Raw genomic sequence first — 26987 nt, forward strand, 5'->3', positions numbered from 1 at the left:
GAGGACTGCTTCTGATGGCATGTCAGGGTTAGCCCATAGCAGCCAGCTCTATGCTACCTTGCAACGTATTATGACCCTGCTGAGGGGCTTTATACACAAAAGCTGGGTGGGATAAGAAGCTGTAGGCAAACTGTGACTGGCACAGGTTTATCAGAGTTGACGACCATTTCTTTGGTAAATATCTAGGACATAGTCTGTAGGAGATAGGTCTGCATGTAAGAAAGGGCAGAATGTGTCTCAGTGTCGAGACTGAGAGTGATCACCAGGGTTCTGGTCCTGTTCATGGGAGATGTGGTCTTTCTCAGCCTGCTGTGCTGAAATTATTTGCCTGCGCGTTTGTGACTCCCACTGGAGAGCCCACTTTAAACTTTCAATGACCGATATTGCTTTAAAATGAGCCCTATTTGGTTTGTGTTTTTTATAAAAAATAATATTGTTGCTATTTGGTTTTAGCAGGACTTCTTCACAGTATAGATAGGATGTTTTTGCTGTAAGAAATGTAGATTTTAACTCCAGAACTTTAAACAGTACTTAGAGCTAGGTTGGCAGAGATTACTTTTCGATCCTGCTAAAAGCAGGTGACAGGAAGAATGGGACTGATAGAAGTATCCGTGAAGAATCAGTACCTTCAGGGGGCTTTATACTATGTGTACTGATCTTGCAAGAGAGCCTTTAAGGGATTTGACCAAAACTGGTTAATCCAAAGAAAGAACATAAGGATCTCTGATACCCTTTCAAAGATGATGAAACTAAAGTGTTGACTTAGGAAATCCTTAGACTGAAAGGGTGCTTGCCCCACACTGGAGGATTAGCAGATATGCTTTGACCCGATCGAAAAGGAGTGAGGTGCTACCAGTGTCCAAGTACATAGATTGTTTAAGCTTTTACATAGAGTTTGGTTGATTTCTATTGTGCCTACAGAATAACAATATCCACACATTTTGTCATCTCAATTTAGAGATCATCTGGGAGACTTTGTGAACTGCTGATTTGTTTCCCAATCTCCAGAACTAAAGCCAGACACAAATGAGTTACAATGTTATTTACTTATACCAAGTGTCATTACCTGTCTCTTCTATACATGGATAGTTGCCTGTATTTGAGAATAGCTTTTATGGCTCACACAGTGTTCAGTCAAAAACATTTCACTTGGTACTTGGCTAATTACTAAGTGAACTTGGAGATAACATTTTCAAGAACCTGCACAGGAATAGCTCTGCCTATGAGGCAGATGCTGCAGGCCCTCTGTAAATGGCTACAAAGAACATATTTGTGGTGGACCAAACAAAGTGATGCTAAGATACATGTCCCAGGGTATCCACCGTCTGTAACAGAAAAAAGTAATATACAAACCTTTTTTCACTTAAAAACTGTGGTTCCCAAACTGGGGTGCGTGGACCCCTAGGGGTCACTGACACATTCCCAGGGGGTCCGCAGGCAGCAGTTTTAAAAGCACTGCAAAGTTTCTTGTATGATCAGCAGTTTTCAAAGCAACCATAAAAGTGTCATGATACTTCTGGTAATTAATTAACCTCCTGGAGAGTTTTGACTAGTGTCAGCATTGACTCCTCTAAGGAAGTGCAGAGGTTTAATATGCCTGCTGCAAAGAAAATGTACCAAGCATGTCTACATAAAAAACAATATTTTATGTGCACACCTCAGTGGGTTACTGCTTTTGTCACATAGCTTCTGTTGTTACTGTACAGTTCATAATTACAATCTTAAACTAGCACAGTGAGCTGTAAACTGCCATCAAAGAGGTACATGTTAGTAAGTTATGTTTTCTCTCAGTCTTTCATTATCCTGATGCTGCTAATAAAGGTTTATTTGGGTAGAAATACATTCTTATTAATAACATCAATGCTAACCACTGTGTTATGTTCTGAATCCTGAGTTTGTCCTTCTCCAGACCAAGCACTTTAAAAAAAAAATGCCTACCAGTACAGAGGACATGTGAATCCTACACTGTGAAGTCCCCTTTGCCTTGTGTTACCTTTTCTATACACTGTTTAACACATATATGATTCATTGCCTCTGACCTACACTGGTATGAGAGATGCTATAAAACAGATGCAATGCATGTGATAGAGGGGCCATGGGGAGATAAGAAGCACTGTTGGAGGGTGATAGTGATGGAATCATTGAAGAGCCCCAACAAAGATCTTTGTATCCTGGTACACAGTAAAGTCATCATTTACTATGCTTTAAAAGCTAATTCAATTCAATATAAAATAACAAATGTAGGTGGAATGCACAATTTTTCCCTAATGTTCTTAGGGGGGTAGCGGGGGCCCCCAAAGCTCCCTTTGTAGTGGAAAGGCTCACCTGTTGCACTTGGTGCGCACCGTACAGGGACTAGTCTGACAACCTGTGCCAGAGCTGCTTTGGGTTTCCAGTACGGCCCTGGCAGGAGCAAGAGCCTAGTACTGCAAAATAAAAGCAAACGTTGCAATGTTAGTCGCCAAGGTGCAGCACCAATGTTCCCATTAAAATCGTTAGATTTTTCAATATAAAATAATACAATCTTTAGCTATTAGAGTATTTGTTTGGTGTGCACTTGTTGGTGTATCTTTCACGAATTTCTGTTTTAAGTTTGAAATCGAAATAGTACAATTTGCTTGGGGTCCCCAGCTTCCAGTAGTGACTTACTGGGGGTCCTCAGGAGTCAAAAGTTTGGGAACCACTGCTTTAAAATATTAAAATAAGCAAATATACCTAAGGTATGACAAAGGAGTATAACCCTACTGTAAAACTGCAAAACATGATCTAATCAGCAGGATATGTGACACAATCAAAGGCAAGGTAGTAACCGTACTTATTACTGACATTGTTATTTATTTTGTGTTTTGTCTGACAATGTAACCTCTTATAAACACCAAAACAAGAACAGCAGTGTGAGATTATTTTATTTATGGGTTGTGAAGAAATATGCTCTCATTCTTATATTTAGTTACAGAAAACTCCTGTAAAGTTTGCTGCCGAGATGAAAATGGTACATGTAGTCCATATGTTGATGCCAATAACCACTTTCTATACCTGCGTAAAGGAAAGCCCTGCACTGTTGGATTTTGTGATTCTAATGTAAGTGAAAAACGTTTTATCCTTAAATTTCTACTAGTCTTACCAGCTGGAGTTTTGATTGATTTTTAAATATTATATGTTAGAAGTATGTTATGTCCTCCTTGTCTCTCACTTGGGTCTCACCTATCAGAAGCTATCCGTGGTCATGTTAGTAAACATCTTCAAGGTGTCTTGTTGACTAGAGGTAGCACAAAATACTCATTAATGTAGTAGTCACCTGAACATCTCTGCGTAAAATATGCTACAAGTTTTGTAAACCTAAGTCTAGCTTTCAATCAAAGATTCTTTCACTAAATGGAGATAAGTAGAATATTTTTCAAAGAAGTTCATAAACACAATGAGCTTAAAGTGGATGTATGTTCAAAAACATACAATGTCTATTTTGACAACTATGAACTTGCCTTGGCAATCAGAACATATTTTGTGAGATTTGGTCATGGTCCTGTTTCTGATGTGATGGTATGTGTTTAAGGTTCCTCCAACTTCTGATGGTTATAGGTTGAAACTCTGCCACACAGCTCAGGTTCACGGATGCATCCCATGACTATCTAGACACTAGAACATCAGGTAAATTGATCAAAACAGACCGAATGCAGTCCATTTCGCTATCTTGCTTTTTCTTCATCCTACTAGGGGTCGGGATGTCTAATTGCTCAAGTGTGCTAAAAAATGTAACATTTGCCACTTCATTTTCACAAAGGCTCCTGCATATTATTTAGTGCTATATAGATTATTATTTATGTAGCTTTTAATCCTGCAGCTTTGCCATTTTAGCCCGTTACATGATGGGCGTTATGAATACCCAGTTTAGTAGTGCTTTATTGGCGTTGGAAAGATGTAGGGCTGAGTTGGTCCTGTTGAGATTTAAAACCATGAACTGCAAGTCCCTCAGTCATCTATATTCAATGTTTGGCCCATTCAGCTATCTTGTTGGCTATAAAAACCTTTAGTTCGAGGCATGTGGGCTGCTAAATTCATATCTATTGCATAGATCGCCGCCTAGTGTTGGGTCCGGATGATTGCACATTGTTGTCCTGGAAGAGTCTTCGAAGTATCACGAGATAGGTGGCTCCTCCCCTGGACTACAGTGCGCATGGGCATCGACTCCATCCCCAGATTGTTTTTTTCCGCCATTGGGTTCGGATGTGATTTCGACGTCTCCTTGTCGGAATCGGAAAAACATACTTCTTTAAGGCCAAAAGGCCTTCGTTGACTGCGTCGGTATTGTTTGCGTACGGTCTCGGCCTTCATCCGACTCTTCGAGTCGAAATTCTGCGGAGTCGACTAACTCTTCGGACATCGAGGCCCTGTCGTCGCAGCAAGACCCCGCCGAGCTTACCATGGAACGAAGTCCGTTTAAGCGCTGCCCCGTGTGTGGATCCAAGTACCCACATATCGACGTGCATCCAGTCTGTAACAAATGCCTCTCGCCGGACCACAACGAGGACAACTGTATGGCCTGCTCACAGTTCAGGTCGAAGAAAACACTCAAGCTTCGGCGCGCGGCGCGCCTCGAGGCCCAGTGAGCGGCTCCGGCACCCGACGACATCTTCGACGAGCCCGAGGCAGAAGGCCCAAGCCATCGCCTGCAGATTTCACCCCCATCGACGGAGGTCGAGGCAGATCCCGGAGAACCCGTTGAGGGCCAGGACCTTGAATACTTCGAGGAGGTAGGGGACAACAAAGAAGTTTATGGGGCCGCGGAAGATAGCTCGGAGGAAGAGCTATGCCCCGAGAGTTACATGACTCAGGCTCAGGTCACGGGATCGCCACTCGGCCTTACCCACGACCCTGCACCTCTATCCCCGGCCCCGCCTTCTGGCCCGGCCTCGGACACACCAGCGGAGACGCCATTGCGCGTATCGAAACCGAAACCAAAACCTTCGGATTCTACGACACCTAACATGGCCGACGTACCATCGAAACCGAAACCGAAACCTTCGGATTCGACCACACCAAGGATGGCCGACGTACCATCAAAAATAAAAAAGCCTGCTACGTCATCGACTCCGTTGCCCGCCGGGCCTCTGAAGCCGAAGAAGGCTATCGAGCCGACACCGCCACAGAAGGTGGCCAAGGACCCGTCCTCTAAGAAGGTCGTCCAACACGTGTCGAGCACGGTTACTCCGGCAAAGTCCACTAGGACTGTTGAAACTCCTTCAGACGCGACTGCGGCGCCAACTGGCAAACGCCCAGTCGAAGAAAAGTCGACAAAGGGCCCGAGCCAAAGTCCGGAGGCCCTACGCATCGGCACACAGACGCCGGATCTAAAGCAACGGCATCGGCGCCTAAGCCTGCAACGGAGGCGCGGACCATTGGGGCCGAAGATGCGTCGGCGGACACCTCGTCGGTACGGAGGGCCTCCGATGGTGACGGACATGGGGCATCGGTCACGAAACCCTCCGCTTCCTTCACAAAGCAGGTCACTGACTCCCTCAAACGAATTCGGGAGAAGACGTCGACGACTCACACGCCGTCGGCTCCGAAACTGGTTGACGCACCTACGAAGACTTCAACCAAGCTTCTCTACACTCTGCCGCCGAAGGTGGCACCGAAGGCATTTGCACCCAGATCGGTGCCGAAGACCACTGGAACATCGGAACCTTCGACGCTAAGTGGCCGATTGGATCGACATCAGGCTTCAGAAGAACAATCTGAGCATTATATCGATGCCGAAACGGGGAAATTAACGCTCTATAAGCGAAAGATCACTTCCCACCCATTGGAATCCTATGTCATACCACTAAAGAAGAAGAGGCCGGCACAGGACATTCCTGCCCTTGTTGAACCTATTCAGCCTCCACCAAGGAGGAGCCCATCACCTTCCCCCAATCAGTCAGGGGGAGAGGACGATGACCAGGATGACCAGTACAATTTCCCGGCTAACAATGACCCTGATGAGCAACAGGACTCATGGGTGGACACTGGTGACCAGGGAGGCCATCAGGTGGTACAGGACCCACAGGGTTTCGGTGCACGAACATCCCCAACTGAGGATTCAGCGGCATTTAATGCCTTGATAGAGCGGGCAGCTGCAAATCATAATGTGGACATGCATGCTGACCCGGTGGAAGAAGATTTTCTATTTGACACTTTCTCTGCTTCAGAAAAAACTGTTAAAACACTTCCTATGCTAAAAGGTGTCCTTAAGCATGCCTCAGAGATCTTTAAGGAACCTACCAGGGCGAGAGTGGTAAACCCACGTATTGAAAAGAAATACAGACCGGCACCTGGGGACCCTGCATATATTCGGGGACAGTTGCCTCTGGACTCGTTGGTGGTCGCAAATGCCCGCAAGAGGGCGAACTCCCAGACAACGGGTGAAGCTCCTCCCCCAGACAAGGAGTCGAAAGTGCTTGAGGCATCTGGCAAAAGGGTGGCTGCGCAGGCTGCCAATATCTGGCGCATATCAAACACACAGGCACTGTTGGCACGTTATGATAGGGCGCATTATGACACCCTAGAACAGCTCCTTCAACACCTCCCAGATGAGTTTAAGGAGCCAGCCGAGATGCTCATACAAGAGGGAAAGCTCATTTCAAACGCTGCGATAAAGTGTGCGCTTGATGTGGCAGATACAGCGGCTAGGGCTATTAACACTAGCGTCATGTTGAGGCGCCAAGCATGGCTTCGCATATCAGGTTTTAAACCTGACATTCAAACAACTATACTCAACCAGCCCGTTAATCCAGACAGACTGTTTGGCCCAGAAGTTGACACCACCCTCGAAAAAATTAAAAAGGACAATGAGACAGCGAAGTCCATGGGGGCGCTTCAGTCCCAGCTATTCAGGGGGAGCACTTTTCGTCGCTCAGGTACCCGCGGTGTTACCAGAGGACACCTGGCACAACAAACACAATTCACGAAAGGTGGCGCACAGTCCTCGTACCCCAAGCAAGGTAGAGGGGGTTACAGAGGAAATAGTGCCAAGGGCAGAGGCAGAGGAAACAACAACTCCCGTTCCTCTGCCACCAACAAACAGTGACTCTCTGTCACTGCCCCCCGACCATCCAACACCTGTCGGGGGGAGACTCCAGCAGTTCCTGCCAGTCTGGACGTCCATCACCACAGACAGGTGGGTGAGAAAACTTATCCAGTACGGTTATTGTTTGGAGTTGACATCCACTCCACCCAACATTCCCCCAAGACAACGTCCTATGTCGGCAGAGCACTTGCACTTATTGCAGCAAGAAGTGGTGGTGATGCTGCAAAAAGGCGCAATCGAGCTCGTACCAGTGGAGGAGGAAGGTACAGGGGTCTATTCCCTGTACTTCCTTATCCCAAAAAAGGACGGATCCCTCAGACCCATTCTGGATCTACGCCCCCTCAACCTGTATATACTGTCAGAACACTTTCACATGCTGACGTTGCAGCAGATTCTTCCCCTGCTAAACCAAGGGGACTTCCTAGCGACCTTGGACCTCAAGGATGCTTATTTTCACATACCACTCCACCCCTCCCACAGAAAATACCTCAGGTTCACCATCCAAAACAGGCATTATCAGTTCAAAGTACTACCCTTCGGAGTGACCACTGCCCCCAGAGTGTTTACAAAGTGTCTGGCGACAGTTGCGGCGCACCTCAGGAGACAAGATATACATGTCTACCCTTACCTAGACGACTGGCTCGTTCAAGCAAAGTCGGAACAGCAGTGCGCCGCAGACATGTCCCACACCATTCACCTCCTTCACAGTCTGGGGTTCTCACTGAACTACCCAAAGTCGCATCTTCAGCCAGCCCATGTGCGGCAGTATCTAGGCGCGACAATAAATACCCTGACTGCTATGGCTCAACCAAACCCGGTGAGGATTGACAACATTCAGTCGCTCATCCAGAGGTTCAGACTGCAACACTCACTACCAGCGAGAGTGTTCATGCAGTTGATAGGCATGATGGCCTCCTGCATCTTCATAGTCCCGCACGCAAGGTTGCATATGCGTCCGCTCCAAGAATGCTTGGCGAATCAGTGGACACAGGCTCAAGGACAACTGACAGACCTAGTGTTGGTTACCGGTCGGGCATACAACTCTCTGCATTGGTGGAATCCACGCAACCTTTGCAAGGGCCGACCGTTCCAAGAGCCTGTGCCACAGATTATTCTAACAACGGACGCATCTCTCCAGGGGTGGGGAGCTCATGTGCTCCACTACACGGTGCAGGGACTGTGGTCGACGCAGCAACAGAAGTTGCACATCAACTACCTGGAACTGATGGCAATCTTCATGGCGCTCAAGTCCTTCAAAGTACATCTGTGCAACAAGGTCGTGTTGATCCGGACGGACAACATGACAGCCATGTACTACATCCAGAAGCAGGGAGGTACTCACTCTCCACAGCTGTCTCATCTGGCTCAGAGCATGTGGAAGTGGGCCATTCAGAGGAACATCTTCCTCATGGCAGAACACCTCCCGGGCAAAGACAATCAGATGGCGGATCTACTCAGCAGGTACAGCCATCAAATGCACGAGTGGGAGATACATCCATCAGTACTCCACCCGTACTTCCAACAGTGGGGTCATCCGGAGATAGACCTATTTGCCACAAGGGAAAACGCAAAATGCCAAGGCTTTGCCGCCAGGTTCCCTCACCCAGAATCGCAGGGGAATGCGATATGGATGAACTGGTCAGGCAGATTTGCGTACGCTTTTCCCCCAGAGCCTCTCATTCCACTGGTGGCAAGAAAGCTAAAGCAACACTCGATGACGCTCATCCTGGTTGCTCCAACGTGGGCACGCCAACCATGGTACACCACGTTTCCAGACCTTTCCGTGGTACAGCATCAACGGCTGCATCTCTCTCCAAGCCTCTTGACGCAGAACCATGGCGACATTCAGCATCCAGATCCGCAACAGCTCAATCTGGCGATCTGGCTCCTGAGGTCCTAGAGTTTGGCTACCTCAACATGCCTCCTGAATGCATGGACATCATCCCGGAGGCAAGAAAGCCCACTACCAGAGCTTGCTATGCAGCAAAATGGAAGCGGTTTGTCATTTACTGTACTGAACACAATATCAACCCGCTAGATGCATCCATTCCTAACATCATCTGCTATTTGTTACATCTTTACAAATGCAATCTGGCGTCCGCTTCCATTCGGATACACTTATCCGCCATAGCGGCTTATCTCCAAAACAGGCAGCATCTCTCTGTTTTCAGGGTGCCTGCCATTAAAGCCTTCCTGGAGGGACTGAAACGAGTCATTCCTCCAAGAACACCACCAGCTCCAGTGTGGAACCTTAATGTAGTCCTCACTAGGCTGATGGGCCCACCTTTTGAGCCACTACACTCATGCGAGATTCAGTTCCTGACATGGAAAGTGGCTTTTCTCATTGCTATTACATCGCTCAGGCGTGTTAGTGAGCTGCAAGCGCTCACAATCCAAGAGCCATTCATACAAATTCATTCAAACAGGGTAGTGCTCCGCACTAACCCCAAATTCCTTCCGAAGGTGGTGTCACAGTTTCATATCAACCAAACTATTGACCTGCCCGTATTCTTTCAAAACCCACAAACAGTAGCGGAAAGAATGCTCCATACATTAGACGTAAAAAGGGCGTTGATGTACTACATTGACAGAACACAACACTTTAGGAAAACACAACAACTTTTTGTTGCCTTCTCAGCCCAGCACAAAGGCAACCCTATTTCCAAAGCAGGAATAGCCAGATGGATTGTTAAGTGCATCCAGATTTGTTATCAAAAAGCTAAACGTACTTTAACAATCCCCCCAAGAGCGCATTCCACACGCAAGTTGGGGGCCTCCATGGCTTTCCTGGGGAATATTCCTTTGGAAGACATTTGTAGAGCAGCCACGTGGTCTACACCGCACACATTTACCAAACATTACTGTGTAGATGTGCATTCCAAGCAGCAAGCAGCTGTAGGACAGGCTGTTCTCAAGACACTCTTTCAGACTTCTGCAGCTGGCACGGGCAACCGCCGTTAATGGAGGGACTGCTATGTATTCTATGCAATAGATATGAATTTAGCAGCCCACATGCCTCGAACTGAATATGCTACTTACCAGTATGCATCTGTTCTTGGCATGTAGGGCTGCTAACATTCATATCGCCCACCCTCCTCCCCGGTGCCCGTAGCGGCTGCAGATACTCTCTTGCATTCAATCATTAGCATGGACATCCTTTACGCTATTTCACTCCATCTCTGCCACAATGGCTAAAAACAATCTGGGGATGGAGTCGATGCCCATGCGCACTGTAGTCCAGGGGAGGAGCCACCTATCTCGTGATACTTCGAAGACTCTTCCAGGACAACAATGTGCAATCATCCGGACCCAACACTAGGCGGCGATCTATGCAATAGATATGAATGTTAGCAGCCCTACATGCCAAGAACAGATGCATACTGGTAAGTAGCATATTCATTCCTTCAATCTTATTGCAAGTTGACAAGATGCACATGGTGCAGAAACAAAATTGAGGTGGTGACATGTCATGGGTGATGCATGTTGAGAAGGAGATGGTTTAAATAGTATCCTTCGCCCATGGGAAATAGGTACATTGAGATTGCCCTGCTCATCTCCCTGTGCACCCCGTACTTGCATAGACCATTTTCCTTTGCACACCTGCATGTCATCCTTCAGTCCGCATCACACATTCTCTCTATTTCTTAACACCCTTCAACCCATTTCAAGAGTCAAATAATGTGTACTGTTGTGACCTGAACAGTGGAAGGCCCTTCCCTCTACCTAGGTTCTGCCACTTTAAAATAGCCCTGAAACAACACATGAGGCCTAGTGGTCATTTTCTGGTACTGAATTTAAAATATAGGGAGGAACTGTTTTAGAAACTTTTGAATCAGTTACAAAATCTTCCTAAAACAAATACTGTTTTGTTTACTTTCAATACATGGTTACTTTGTACTCTCTGACTTAATGCTTATAAAGCGTCTCTGTAAGTGATGTTAAAACATATGTACAAGAGAACTTTTTTTTATTTATTTTTTATTTTGAGAGTTTTATATAGCACTGGCTAGACCCGGAGGTATCCGAGCGCTTTACATAAGTTTCCACAGAAATTACAAAATTACATCAGTTACACGTTACATCAGTTACTAGGAAAACATTTCAAGAGAGTAGAAGATAAAATAAATGGAGCTTAGAAGGGTAAGGGGGTGGGGTAAAGGGGTAGGAGGTAGATAGGATGGAGAGACAAAGGAGAGTCTGCCCAAAGTCCGGCTGGGTAGGTGACGGGCGAGGGGGAAGTCAACAGCCCATCTCCTCTTTAGCTATTGGGTAGTTCCACCGGGCATCAGCCAAACAGCTAGATCTCAATGGGAAAACACTTTAAAAGGCAAAGGGGAGGGATAAATGGAGCGTAAAGGAGAAAGGGAGTAGAGTAAAGGGGTAGTTGGGAGAATACAACAGAGAGACAAAGTAAGTTTTGTCCAAAGACCGACTGGGTAGGTGACGGCTGAAGGGTAGTCCAAAGCCCATCTCCTCTTTAGCTATCAAGTAGCTCCACTGGGCATTGGTCAAAAAGCTAGGTCTCTACGGTCAGAGGTAGGTTAACAGATTTCGTATCCTGATGGGATGGGATATGGGGCAGCCATTTTGGGGTCAGGCGCAGAGTGATGTTCATGCCCCTTGTTGTTGGAGATAAGCCAGTTCCCAGGATTGGGTTTATGAGCAATCATGAGCTTCCCTGGTGGTGAAGGGAGTGGAACATCAGTTGGAATGGGCCACCACTGTCCTTCCTGTAGTTGCAGCCTCATGGGCGCCATGTTGGAATCAGGCGCGGACGGGGATCATTAAGTCACCACTGATACTGCAGACTGGGTCCCTATGCTCCTTAGGAGCTGTGCACTGCAAGGCGCTCCAGTGAAGTGTGGAGCTGGAGATTCTCATCCTCTAGTGCTGAACTGCTGATGTGTAAGGGGACCCAGTGCTCCCACAAGGACTGGCGTCCATCGCGGGCGCCAACTTAGTCAGACCCCGCTGAATGTAATTCCTCCCCAGGGTAAACGAAGTAGTGCTATTGGGGCTGCAATGGGGTCACAGCCAGCAAGGGAAGCCCTCTGCAGCGCCTCCCGCTGCCACCAGACGTCTGATTCCTCTCCGCCAAGCCTCCACTCGCCTCACCAGTTTGCTCCACACTGCCAGGAAATGGCAGCCGCCGCGTCCTCAGCCACGCGCCACAGTCACTCCCGCAATTTCCTCGCTCTGCCCAAAGCTCAATTCCGCAACCGCAGTGCGGCTCCACAAACGCGGCCGAAGAGGCAGCAATCGACTCTGGGGCGGATCGGACCCTCAAGCCCGCACCACTACAAGGCTCTCAGCAGCGGTGGGTGGGGGAGGTGGGGTGTTCACCTCGCCCTGCCTAGAGCTCCAGAACTACAGATACCAGGACCTAGTCTTATAAAAGATCTAGTCAAGTGCTTAATGCTTATGAGCAAAAAGAATATTGATACAAAAGAATCCATTTGTTTATGGATTTTCCAGCACATTGTGTTCTGCTAAAAGCATACTCTAGTTGCCATCATGTAGCTCCAACTTCCATTTGTTATGAATTGATAGTTTGTTCTTTTTCTATTTTGAAAAAACTAAAACCTATTTAGCTGAAAAAGCACACTAATGTGATTCTCCAGGACCACAAACAAACAAAAATAATGTGTTTTGGAGGCGGCATAAATGTGATCGCCATATGCAAGACTGTCATGTGACCTTTTAGTTATTCATATATAATATGTGGATATTGAGGATTTCTTAAGTCGGGTTGCCTTTAAGCCTTTTGACTGGTCATCATTTTGGGCAGTGTTATGGTGTGGATTCTCATAGCAATAAACAAAGTGTGATGCTGGTTATTTAGGATTTGTTAGATGGGTTTAATAACCTGGCCAACCACATTCTGAAGGAGTCAGTCACCCTACTCAGATCATGGGTACGGGGCTTTTGCTCACCTAGAATTGATAACTTATGATGTTCTATAAGGTTTGGACTACCCTCTCCTTTTAGTCATAAGTTGTGAGATGTGTTGAGATGATTCTTTTTTTTAAATATATTTCTTTTTATTAACACAAGGCATTTCAATAAGTGCACAGAACAGAGATTAAACATTCCCACACATCAGTACAACATAACAATAATACTTTGAAGGATACAAGAAGAGAAGGAGGGGGTCATAATCCTTTACATACACGGGTCACGGGGATGCGAGTATATCCGGCATTGAGTCAACTGGAGGTACACAAATCTCCCCCCTATATCGATTCCACAGGCCCCAAACAGTCTCCCATTTGCGAGGTCGGCCCCATGCCAAATAAACGGTTTTCTCCCGGAACATGTACCAGTCCATACTGGGTGGTTTTCTGGACCCCCCACAACTGTGCTATATTTCGTTTTGCTATCATAGCCCCTAGAGTGGCCCATCTAGTCTGCGCTGTGTTCAGATCTGTAGGTTCCCAAATATTAAGGAGGCATCTCCTTGCCTCTGGTGACACCGTTACCCCCAGGACCTCTCGCATAACATCATGTATCGTACTCCAATAATCCACCATATAGTGACATTCCCAGAGGATATGGAGGAACGTGCCCACCTGCCCACAACCTCGCCTGCACAAACCTTCGTCAGATAGCCCCATCCGGACCAAGCGTGGGCCTGTGACATACACCCTATGCAGTATTTTCAACTGGACTAGTCTCAATCGTGCTGGGATCGCAACCTCCTTCGGGGATGACACAGCCGACTGCCAGTCCTCGACATCCAGTTCAATACCATCCCTCATCCATTTATCTCTCAACTCTAACAGGAGGTCTGCTCTATGATTGATCAACTTCCTGTAAATGAGGGAGATAGAAAATGACCATCCAATATTCTATCTTCCAATGGCGAGGCCTCAGGTGTGTCCTCCTCCACCGGTACCGCTGATCACAGCACATGTCGGACCTGCGCATAACGGAAGTATTCCGCCCCATTCAACTCAAACTCAGTTTGCAGTTCAGCGAATGTCTTAATCCTGTCCTTGACCCAGACATCACCAATCCTAGCAATCCCTATTAAATTCCATTTATCGAAACCTTTCGTGTTCCAAAGTTTACCCAGCCCCTCTGAATCAAATAATGGAGTGGCCAGCGTGAGGCGGCCTTTCCATCCCAAAGAATTGATGGCGTCGTGCCATATCCTGACTGCCACATTGGTGGGTCCTGTCAAACTTTTCCTTGCCGACTTGGCATATAAAGCTCTATTGTAGTTACCACCTTGGAGAAGCCATCTATCCATTGCGTAACCCGGGTCTGAACCAGGCCCATACGTACCCAGGTTTATGGCCGCCAATTGAGAAGCCCAATAATATCGCCTAATGTCTGGAAGGGCGATACCACCATCATACCATGGTAACGTCAAGTTAGCCAGAGCGATACGTGGTCTAGTTGTGTTCGGTGTGCTGAGTTGTTCAAATGTGGTGAGCAAGTGTCAGCGGTAGTGACGTTGAGATGGTGATGAGGTCGGTAGGTTGGGGATCAAAGTTGGTATAGATGGTTGCTATCTTGTTGTGGTAGTGGTCTGCGAGGGAGTCGCATGTTTGCTATTAAGGGGGTATGGAGTTTTAGATGCCGGAAGGGTGGGTGAACTGTCGGAATGGCTCCAGGACATGATAGGCATATCTAAAGGAGGCAATAGTTTGGAGAAGACAGGATGCAATCATTTGAGACGTTAGTAGTGGAGTTCTCATTTCACCAGTCACAATGATGCAGATTCCAAAAACTGACGTGCTAAGGTGACATGCTGCAATCTGGCTGATATTCAGTAAAGCCCTGACTTAGAGTGTATATTATGTTGAAAGCTGTGAATAAAATATTGTTATGATGTACCTCTTTGTTTGCTTAATAAATAATTTGCTCTCAAATTAGGTCTGTATGGCTCTGAAAACGAATATTTAATATTTTCTAATATTTTTACTCTTCCATTATTGTGCTGTATAATGATTAACAATGCTGTACTTGCACAGCTCACCATTGTGGTCCCTAAAGTTACTATTTTCCCACAGAGTCCCTTTGCTCTCAGCCAATGCCTACTGTCTGTGATTTCATTCAGATTTACCATCACAAAGCCAAACAAAAAAGATAAGTACATTGCAGAAATACTTGTTGCATCATTTTGTGTTCTTTTCACCTTTGCACAGGGCAAATGTGAGAAACAAGTGCAAGATGTGATTGAAAGATTTTGGGATTTCATTGATAAGCTCAGCATCAACACCTTTGGTAGGTAGAGTATTTCATTATTGCATTACTTTCAAATGAAAATTCGATTTGAAAAAATATCACTACACTATTGCCCATTTAAAATAGTCCATTAACTATTGTTTTGTTATCTACTTCACCCATGATAATTTGCACAAATTTCACAACCTATTTACCACATATAGATTTTAGCACCTTGACGAAATGCAGAATGTAGTTGACGTCAGAGAGCACATAATTCAAATTGGTGTCTTCCAGGAAGCACAAAATAGCTCTATCAATATACTTCAGCTAAGCCCTCGAAATAGAAATTGGATGTGTCTAAGCATTTGGCAGAGATTTATAGATACCAACTATACTATATGAAAGCTGTTAAGAGCGTGAGCATCACTGGTCACCTATCTCAGAAGTAAACTGATAGTAGATTAATCGTGTTTGTTTATATATCAGTAAGATTCACACTATTCCCAATGTAAAAAAAAATGTGGTGCTTATAGGCCCTGTTGCTATGATGGAGAATGAAAACAATGTTTTTTCTGTAGCCTCTACATTTGGATGAATGTGATGTTATGCAGAACTGACACAAGCTAGCAATTAAAATGAAATAATATTAATTTTTGCAGAAAGCAAATGTAGTACCTGAAATAACATCCAATACACTCAAAAGTGAAACCTAGGCTAGCACACACAATCAAGTAGCACAATTAATTAATTTTTTTAGCTAATAAACATTAGTTATTCTCAAAGTGCTTCTATATGGGGAACTATGGCTGTAAAGCCGAAGTCAGATGGAAAACCTTCATATGCCATGCCTCAAGCAGGTACTCGGCTATCATTGCTGCAGGAGGTGCACTGGCACCTTGTCTAGTAGAATGCAAAACACCCTTCACCGTATGTATGACTCTTCCTTTATCCCACCGTCTACATGGTACCCATTTAGTCTGCTTGCATTAGTGCCCGTGGTTCCATTGCTATGCTACTGGCCTCAAGACCTAAAAATATTGCCAGCTATTTACAAAAGTGAAACGGTTAGTTTAGGCAAAAGCCTAACTGACCAGTAGTTTTATCAGTGCTAATGATCAAATTCAAAGTAGAGGCTTCAAAAGGCTAGCCAGACATAGTTTCAATCTTCAGGGAATGGAAGGAGAAGGAAAAAGTTTGTAGCATGCTGTTTTTCAGAAGATTTTTTAAAAGATAAGTAAATGTAAGAGGATGCCCCACAGTGCTCACAGGTGAAAGTCCAAATGACTCTCCAACTGTCAGTCGGTTGTAATGCCTCAAACCAACATTCTAGAGCTACAACACATTAGAGAATACTATATGACTTTTCTCCTTATCAATAATGAACCCCGAATTTTACAAAAAACACGATAAAATGACAAAACTCAAAGTAAAAAATCATATAATGCACAGTATGAAAAGAAATCATTACTTAAAGATTATACACAACAGTCCACAGCTAACATTAAGCTGGATTAAGTATCAACTTTGCCATTAAAAAGTGAATGATAAAAATAAACCATAGAAACAAATTGAACCTCATAGGCATACTTCTGGTATGAGAACTTTTGTGGAGAGACAATACTGCCCTTCCCCCATAAATCCACAACATTAAACGTACAGCATTGATAACAACACACTTGTTAGTGATCGCCCACTGAACACGCTCAACCAATACGCGGTTCACTTGTTCAATGAATCCATGCCAGATCACCAGAATACCACTCATACACTGGGTTTTATGAGAGCTCTCCCAAGCTTGACTTCATATTCACCGTTGATCATTCTACCCCTAAGACTTTCTGGGGGCACTAGTCTCTCTGCACGCATGAGAATACCAACTTCAACTGTAAGCTCAGGTGCAAATGTCACAGAAGATTGACAAGACACAGTAACACTCCTTTCCTTGTGTTAAACATTTATGATAAAGGAGATGCTGGGACAATAACAATTAGGCAATTCTTCGCTCCATTCACTTTCATTTATAGCGCTCATTGGTTTCACAGTCCCACCTCTGGGATGGTATTGCTTGGGTATCTATTATAAGGTAAGTAATCTGCAGCTAGAAGTCTCTGTCAGACAAACAAGTCACTTACCTGGTGTAACACCTTATCTGGTAAAGACACTATCTAGCCATGGTTTACTGGGAGGTTTTTTGTACTTCTGAAGCCAGCCATGCAGAAAAATCAGGTCTCTTTTACACATGGGAAAGTTAAATAAATTCTAAATGGTTAACTAAAATAGTTGTACAAATAACTTCTGTCTCTTTTGATACTCTTATTGAAACTGAATGAAGAAGTATTTAGTTAAAAAAGACAGTAAAGTGACTTATGTTCCAAATATCCCAATTCATAGCCTGGACTGTTAGGACGTACCTAGATAGTCCCTAAGCCTACCACCATGGGATCATTTTAGGCTGGGGCAGTCACAGTGGGTGAACTCCTTGATTCTGGCAGACAATACCCTGACCTAGTGCACAGCCACTATGGTCCTAGGGGGACAATTCCTAACATATAGGAAAGCAGTGATAGCAGTGAGCAGTGCCACTCGCAAGATGATACAAAGCATGTATTCTGAGGTGGAGGCCTCCTGTCCCAGATGAGGAGCTGGGAATGCCGAATTTTATTACATGGCATGGCAATGCCCAATTATTGCAGACTACTGATGGAAGCTACACAGGCTCCCACTGAAGTGACAGGAATTGCAAACTTGAGGAAGGCTAAAATATGTTTATTGGGATTAATTCCCTGTCATAGGGAAAAAAGCAAGTAACACATTTGTTCGAGGCATATGGGCTGCAGATCACACATTAGTGGTGGAGGTGGGCCCGGATGATTACACTTTGTTGTTTTCTTGGAAGAGTCTTTGTCTGGTAGATGACTCCTCCTGTGGAGCATACTGCGCATGGGCATCAACTCCATCTTCAGATAGTTTTTTTTCGCCATCGGGTTCGGATGTGCTTATCGTTCGGTCCAGTTACCGATCTCCTTTCGACTTCCATTCCTCCATCATACCGTCAGTATCGTCTTCGATCGCATTTTTCTTGTTACTCTTGTTGAAAAACTTTGCAGTTCTCGATTCCAGCTATCATCGGGCCGTTGGGCCCAACTGCGTCATTGGGCCTTTGGCTCATAGAAAGAACACCCTTCAAGAAGTGCCCTCAGTGTGGACACAAAGTTCGAGGCATGTGGGCTGCTAAATTCATATCTTAGCATTAGATCGCCGCCTAGTGTTGGGCTCGGATGATTGCACATTGTTGTCCTGGAAGAGTCTTCGAAGTATCCTGAGATAGGTGGCTCCTCCCCTGGACTACAGTGCGCATGGGCATCGGCTCCATCCCCAGATTGTTTTTTTCCGCCATTGGGTTCGGATGTGGTCTCGACGTCTTACTGTCGGAACCAAGTAAAACTATCTTTTACCGGCCAAAAGGCCTCGATTTTCTTGCGTCGGTATTGTCTGCGCTCGGTCTCGAGTCTTCCGTCTCTTGAAGCCGGAATAAGCGGAGTTTTCTTCGCTTTCTAAACTTTGAGGCCTTCTCATCGCGACACGACAGCGAGCCTTTACGGACATGGAGCGGAGCCCATTCAAGTACTGCCCGCTCTGTGGGTCCAAGTACCCACACATCGATCTACACCCTGTGTGTAACAAGTGCCTTTCACCAGACCACGACGACGGCAAGTGCAAGGCCTGTGCACAGTTCCGCTCCAAGAAAACTCTCAAGCTTCGGCGCGCGGTGCGCTTGGAAGCTAGGCAAGCGGCCCCAGATCCGGAGAACATCTTCGGCGACCCGGAAGAAGAGGTCCAGGGTCACCTTCTACAAATCTCCCCATCACAGACGGAGGTCGAGGCGGATCCGGGAGACGACGACGGAGTCGCGGGTCAGGTCCTCGAATACGTCGAAGAGGTAGGAGACGACGATGAGATTTATGGGGCCGCGGCGGATAGCTCTGCGGACGAGCTCTGCCCCGAAGGTTTCGAGGATACCGACCGGGACACGGGATCGCCTGTCGGCCTTACCCAGGACCCGTTGCCGCAAGCCACAGCCCCGCCTTCGGGCCCGGCTACGGACTCACTTGCTGGGCACGATGTTTCGAAACCGAAACTGAAACCGTCGGGGTCGTCAACACCTAAAATGGCCGACCCGAAATCGAAACTGAAACCAAAGGACTCGAGTGTCCCTAAGATGGCTGCCGTGCCTGTGAAGAAGTCGGTGCCCGTCACCCCGTCGGCTCCGTCGACCTCCGGTCCGCAGAAGCCGAGGAAGTCTGTCGATTCCGATGCTCCGAAATCGAAGCCGACGCCCGAGGAAGGGGCCCCCAAGAAAGATGGTCGGCACGGATCAGCGGCTCCGGCGCCGTCCAAGCCCGCCAAGGTCGGCTCCAAAGAGGCTACGCCCAAGAAGTCTGCGCCCCGGCCTCAAGATTCGGAGGAGCCGAAGACGGTTTCCGCGCCCAAACCGCACAAGGCCCGCGAGGACGTCGGATCCGAGGGACCGCTCAAAGCATCCTTGTCGGCGACGAAACCCACTGGCAGTGTACCGTCCCCCATTGCGGAGTCACTGCAGAGAATCAGGGAGAAAGCCTTTGCTCCATCGGCTCCGATGCCATCACCGCAGCCGCAAAAAGACGCTCCGGCTAAGCCTTCTGGGAAACTCCTTTTTCTCTTGCCACCTAAGGAGGCGCCGAAAGCGTTTTCGACGAAATCGGCTCCGAAACAGGGTTCCTCGCTGCCTGACCCTCTTCCACGTCGTGTACTCGAATCGGTAGACGATTCAGAGCATTTCATCGATGCTGCCACCGGCAAGCTGACACTCTATAAACGGAAGATCACTTCGGAGCCGGTGGACCCCTACGTCATCCCGTTGAAAAAGAAGAGGGTGCCCCTTGACGCCTCAGGCCTCACGGAACCGATTCAGCCTCCTCCAAGACGGAGCCCTACTCCCTCCCCAGAACACTCTGTGGGTGAGGAATATGATGAGGATGAACAGTACAATTTCCCTGTCGATGAACCTGATGTACAACCAGATTCTTACGACGACACTGGTGACCAGAACACCCAAGGTGTGGGCCAAGACCCGCAGACCTTTAATGCACGTGCATCCCCGACTGAGGACTCAGCAGGATTTCATGCACTAATTGAACGGGCGGCAGCCAATCATGATGTGGACATGCATGCCGACCCGGTTGAGGAAGACTTCCTTTTTGACACCTTTGCCATATCTGAAAGGACAGTAAAGACACTTCCTATGCTGAAAGGTGTTCTCAAACATGCTGGGGACATTTTTAAGGAGCCTACAAGGGCGAGAGTGGTCAACCCTCGCATTGAAAAGAAGTACAGGCCTGCGCCTGCGGACCCCGTCTACATCCGGGGACAATTGCCACTGGACTCTCTTGTGGTTGCCAATGCCAGGAAACGTGCCAACTCCCAGACAACGGGTGAAGCTCCTCCCCCGGATAAGGAGTCCAAAGTGCTTGAGGCAGGAGGCAAAAGAGTGGCTGCACAGGCGGCAAACTTTTGGCGCATCGCGAATACACAGGCGCTCCTGGCGCGTTATGATAGGGCGCACTACGACACCCTAGAACAGGTTATACAACACCTGCCCCCACAGTTCCAAGAAGGCACCAAAATGCTTATTGAGGAAGGAAAGCTAATATCAAACGCAGCCATCAAGTGTGCACTTGACGCTGCGGACACAGCTGCTAGGGCTATCAACACTAGCGTTATGCTGAGAAGACAAGCCTGGCTACGCATCTCAGGGTTTAAGCAGGATATTCAAACAACAATTCTGAATCAGCCAGTCAATCCTGATAGTCTGTTTGGTCCGGATGTTGACACCACCCTAGAGAAAATAAAGAAGGACACGGAAACTGCTAAGTCTATGGGGGCCCTGCAGTCCCAACAGTTTCGTGGCAGCAATTTTCGTCGCTCAGGTGCACGTGGAGTCACCAGAGGACAGATGGGGCAACAATCCCAGTTCTCCAAAGGTGGAACGCAATCCTCGTTCACTAAACAGAACAAGGGAGGTTATAGGAATAACAGCAACAGAGGTCGCGGCAGAGGAAACAACAGCTCCCGCACCTCTACTCCAAGCAAACAGTGACTTTCTGTCACTGCCCCCCGACCACATAACACCTGTCGGGGGGAGACTGCAGCAGTTCCTGCCCGTCTGGAGACACATCACCACAGACAGGTGGGTGCGACAACTAATCCAGTATGGTTATTGCCTAGAGCTGACATCCACTCCACCCAACATCCCACCGAGGCAAAGGCCTATGTCCGCAGAGCACTTGCACTTATTGCAGCAGGAAGTGGTGGCGATGCTGCAAAAAGGCGCAATCGAGCTCGTGCCGGTGGGGGAGGAAGGCACAGGGGTATATTCCCTGTACTTCCTTATTCCAAAGAAGGACGGTTCTCTCAGGCCCATTCTCGATCTACGTCCCCTCAACCTGTACATACTGTCAGAGCATTTCCATATGCTTACACTACAGCAGATTCTTCCCTTGCTGAACCAGGGAGACTTCTTAGCGACCTTAGATCTCAAGGATGCTTATTTCCACATTCCACTACACCCGTCACACAGGAAATACCTCAGGTTCACTATTCAAGGCAGGCACTACCAGTTCAAAGTCCTACCCTTCGGAGTCACTACGGCCCCGAGGGTCTTCACCAAGTGTCTAGCGACAGTGGCGGCGCACCTCAGGAGGCAGAATATCCATGTCTACCCCTACCTAGACGACTGGCTCGTACAAGCCAAGTCAGAGCAACAGTGCGCCGCAGACATGTCGACTACAATTCACCTTCTTCACGATCTGGGTTTCTCCCTAAATTACCCAAAATCGCATCTTCAGCCGGCACATGTCCGGCAGTTCCTGGGTGCTACGATCAACACCCTGACAGCCATGGCTCAGCCAAACCAAGTCAGAATCGACAGCATTCAGTCACTGATCCAACGATTCCGACCAAGACACTCCCTGCCAGCGAGAGTGTTCATGCAGTTGATCGGCATGATGGCCTCCTGCATCTTCATAGTCCCTCACGCACGGTTACATATGCGCCCGCTCCAGGAGTGCTTAGCGAATCAGTGGACACAGGCTCGTGGGCAATTGACAGACCTAGTGTTGGTTACCAGTCGGGCATACGACTCTCTGCATTGGTGGACTCCACACAACCTTTGCAAGGGCCGACTGTTCCACGAGCCCGTGCCGCAGATTGTCCTGACGACGGACGCATCTCTCCAGGGCTGGGGAGCACATGTGCTCACTTACACAGTGCAGGGACTATGGACGACGCAGCAACAGAAGATGCACATCAACTATCTGGAACTGATGGCAATCTTCATGGCGCTCAAGTCCTTCATTGTACATCTGAGCAACAAGGTCGTGCTAGTCCGGACGGACAACATGACCGCGATGTACTACATTCAGAAACAGGGGGGCACCCACTCGCCACAGCTGTCTCATCTGGCTCAGAGCATGTGGAAGTGGGCCATTCAGAGGAACATTTTCCTCATGGCAGAACACCTCCCGGGCAAGGACAATCAGATGGCGGATCTGCTCAGCAGATACAGCCATCAGATGCACGAGTGGGAGATACACCCTTCGGTTCTCCACCCGTTCTTCCAGCAGTGGGGTCATCCGGAGATAGACCTGTTCGCAACAAAGGAGAACGCAAAATGCCGACTCTTTGCCGCCAGGTTCCCTCACCCACAGTCGCAGGGGAATGCGATATGGATGAACTGGTCAGGCAAATTTGCATACGCTTTTCCGCCAGCCCCTCTAATACCGCTGGTCGCAAGAAAGCTAAGGCAGCACTCCATGACTCTCGTCCTGGTTGCTCCAACGTGGGCACGACAAGCTTGGTACACCACGTTCCTCGAACTCTCAGTGGTGCCGCATCAAAGACTGCGCCTCACGCCCAGCCTTTTGACGCAGAACCATGGAGACATTCAGCATCCAGATCCACGACAGCTCAACCTGGCGATCTGGCTCCTGAAGTCCTAGAGTTTGGATACCTTAACCTACCTCCAGAATGCATGAGTATCATCAAGGAGGCGAGGAAACCAACTACTAGAGCATGCTATGCTGCTAAGTGGAAGCGTTTTGTCATCTACTGTACGTCCAATGACATCAACCCACTAGATGCATCTATTCCCAACATCATCTGCTATCTGTTACATCTCTACAAGTGCAATCTGGCGTACACTTCCATTAGGATACATCTCTCAGCCATAGCGGCTTATCTTCAGAACAGGCAGCACCTCTCTGTCTTCAGAGTGCCCGCCATTAAAGCCTTCCTTGAAGGTCTGAAGAGAGTCATTCCCCCAAGAACGCCACCAGCTCCGGTGTGGAACCTCAACGTCGTTCTCACCAGACTGATGGGGCCACCATTTGAGCCACTGCACTCGTGTGAGCTCCAATTCCTTACGTGGAAAGTGGCCTTTCTGATAGCTATTACATCTCTGAGGCGTGTCAGTGAGCTGCAAGCGCTCACCATACAAGAGCCGTTCATTCAAATTCACCCAAATAGGGTAGTGCTACGCACTAACCCTAAATTCCTTCCTAAGGTGGTGTCACAGTTTCATCTTAACCAGACTATCGACTTACCAGCATTCTTTCAAAACCCGCAAACGGTGGCGGAAAGAATGCTTCATACCTTAGATGTACGGAGGGCGTTGATGTACTACATAGACAGAACACAACCCTTTAGAAAGACAAAACAACTCTTTGTTGCCTTCGCACCACAACACAAAGGCAACCCAATTTCTAAAGCAGGGATAGCCAGGTGGATTGTTAAGTGCATCCAGATATGTTATCAGAAAGCCAAGCGCACTTTAACAATACCCCCCAGAGCGCACTCCACACGCAAACTGGGGGCATCCATGGCTTTCCTAGGGAACATTCCTTTAGAGGATATTTGCAGAGCAGCCACGTGGGTCACACCACATACCTTCACAAAACACTACTGTGTTGATGTGCATTCCAAGCAGCAAGCAGCTGTAGGACAGGCTGTTCTCAAGACACTTTTTCAGGTTTCTGCAGCTGGCACGGGCAACCGCCGCTGATGGAGGGACTGCTATGTATTCTATGCTAAGATATGAATTTAGCAGCCCACATGCCTCGAACTGAATATGCTACTTACCAGTATGCATCTGTTCTTGGCATGTAGGGCTGCTAACATTCATATCGCCCGCCCTCCTCCCCGGTGCCTGTCGCAGCTGCAGATATACTATTGTATTTATTCATTAGCATGGACATCCTTTACACTTTCACTCCATCTCCTGCCACAATGGCGAAAAACAATCTGGGGATGGAGCCGATGCCCATGCGCACTGTAGTCCAGGGGAGGAGCCACCTATCTCAGGATACTTCGAAGACTCTTCCAGGACAACAATGTGCAATCATCCGAGCCCAACACTAGGCGGCGATCTAATGCTAAGATATGAATGTTAGCAGCCCTACATGCCAAGAACAGATGCATACTGGTAAGTAGCATATTCATTTCCCCACGCTGATCTACATGAGGTGTGCAATCTGTGCTTGTCCCCAGAGCACGAGAGCCGAGATTGCCAGGCCTGCGCTTCGTTCCGGTCCATGAAAACTATCAGAGACCATCGAGCTCGAAGAGTCATGGCGCAGTCCTCTTCATCGTCCCCAGTTCTCGTCATAGACAAAGCTGCAATCTATCTAGAGTCCGAAGAACAACAGCAGGACGGCGTAGTTTCCGAAGCAGAGGATTCAGCTTCCGGAGCCGAAGGACAATCAGACGATGACGATCTTCTACCAGCTGGTCAACAGGTCGTGAGTACAAGCGTCGACCCTGTTCACACCCCCATACCGGGCCAGGCTTCGGTTACACCTCCACTTCCGGGGCCCAGGGCCTGGTGCACACCGACCAAAAACTTCCGACGCCCCGGCTCGGCAACGAAGAATACCAAAAAGCCTCTAGGCGACTCAGGCTCGAGTCAGCCTGTCAGTCCCGACAAACAAAAAGTCCTTAAACCGAAACTAACTCCGGCACTGAAGCAACCCTCGGTACCAAAACCAATCGAGCCGAAAACAAGCGCGGCACCAAAAAATATCTAACCAAAGCCAACTCCGTTACTGAAAAATTCCCGATCCGAACAAACACGACACCAAAAAGGATTCTGACCGCACGTCTTTGGAACCGAAACCAAAATCTGCTCCAAAGACTGTAATAGACACTGCTAAACCTTCTAAACAGCAAGACCAGTCGGTGCCGAAGAAGGATACTTCCACAGAAGAGCTTTTCCCAGCCAGATCCAAAACAAAAGACTCTTCTGATTCATCCAAAAACTGGACATATCATTACAGTGCCTGAAAAGAGGAAGCTGGACCCCCCTTAAAACACCTCCAGTTCCCCTCAAAAAGCATGCTCAAACTTCTCCTATAAGAATACCTTCACCACTGATAGAATTACCAGATTTAGACATTTCACCTGCACATTCACCATCCACCACACATAGCCCTGCACCAGCAAATGATGATGGGGATGAGGATAACTATTCAGGAGGGGTAGAAGATGAGCAACCCATAGATGACCCAGACAATATTCCTGGTCCATCAGATGATCCCTGGGAAGATTATAACGCGCCAGATGCCCCAGATCTGCCACTGGATGACGCATACCCTTCTTGGCCATCCCCTCCAGATGACACTATAGGGTTTACGCAACTCATTCATAGGGCAGCCACCTTTCATGTGGTAGATCTACACACTGATCCAGTAGAGGAAGACTTCCTTATGGACACACTATTACCATCACATAAAACCACAACCACATTACCAATGCTTAAGGGAGTGGTAAAACACACACCAGAGGTGTTCAAAGACCCAGTCAGAGCCAGGGTAATTAATCCCAGATTGGAGAAAAAGTATAAAGCAGCTCCAACTGACCCAGCATACATCAAAGGCCAGTTGCCATTAGACTCATTGGTAGTCTCAAACGCCAGGAAAAGAGCTAATTCACAGACAACAGGGGATGTTCCACCCCCTGATAAGGAGTCTAAACTTTTAGATGCTTCAGGCAAACGTATCATCTCGCAAGCAGCCAATGTTTGGAGAATTGCTAATACTCAAGCCCTATTAGCAAGATATGATCGCGCTCACTACGATGAGCTTAAAACACTTATGCAACATTTGCCAGACAAATATAAGACCAGGGATTCTGATTTAATACAGGAAGATAAGGCCTTACTAATACCTCAATCCGATGTGCTTTAGATACTGCTGACACAGCCTCAAGAGCAGTAAATACAGGCGTACTGTTATGTAGGCATGCCTGGTTCCGCATCTCTGGTTTCAAACCAGAGGTACAGACCAGCATCCTTAATCAACCTTTTGACCAGCAACATCTTTTTGGTCCTACAGTTGAAAGTGCACTGGAAAATATGAAAAAAGTTACGGACACAGCAAAATCCATGGGAGCTTTACAAACTCAAACTCCTAGAGCGTCCTTTCCTCGCTCCTCTTACAGGGGCGCCTACAAAAATTTTCAAACAGGCAGTGCTTCCTCTTCCTACAAGGCACCCACCCAATCCTCGCCCAATAGAGGTTATTACAGAGGAGGATATAGTGGAAACAACACTAAAGGTAGAGGCAGAGGTAACAACAACCGCAATGCCTCCACTCCCAAGCAGTGACTTCCCTCCCCTCCCCCCAGACCATTCCACTCCTGTCGGGGGGAGATCACA

At 47.5% G+C, this 26987-nt stretch overlaps 1 protein-coding gene across 1 annotated transcript in view; it reads left to right on the forward strand.

Moving 5' to 3' along the window:
* ADAM17 (ADAM metallopeptidase domain 17) overlaps window positions 1-26987 on the forward strand; it is a 578388-nt gene that overhangs the window by 493579 nt on the left and 57822 nt on the right. The window contains exons 15-16 of the mRNA XM_078647824.1: window positions 2951-3081; window positions 15220-15298. Of these exons, the coding sequence (XP_078503950.1) occupies window positions 2951-3081; window positions 15220-15298 (210 nt within the window). The remainder of the gene's footprint in view (window positions 1-2950; window positions 3082-15219; window positions 15299-26987) is intronic.

Source organism: Lissotriton helveticus, chromosome 6 (genome assembly GCF_964261635.1).
Source record: "Lissotriton helveticus chromosome 6, aLisHel1.1, whole genome shotgun sequence".
Taxonomy (NCBI): Eukaryota; Metazoa; Chordata; class Amphibia; order Caudata; family Salamandridae; genus Lissotriton; species Lissotriton helveticus.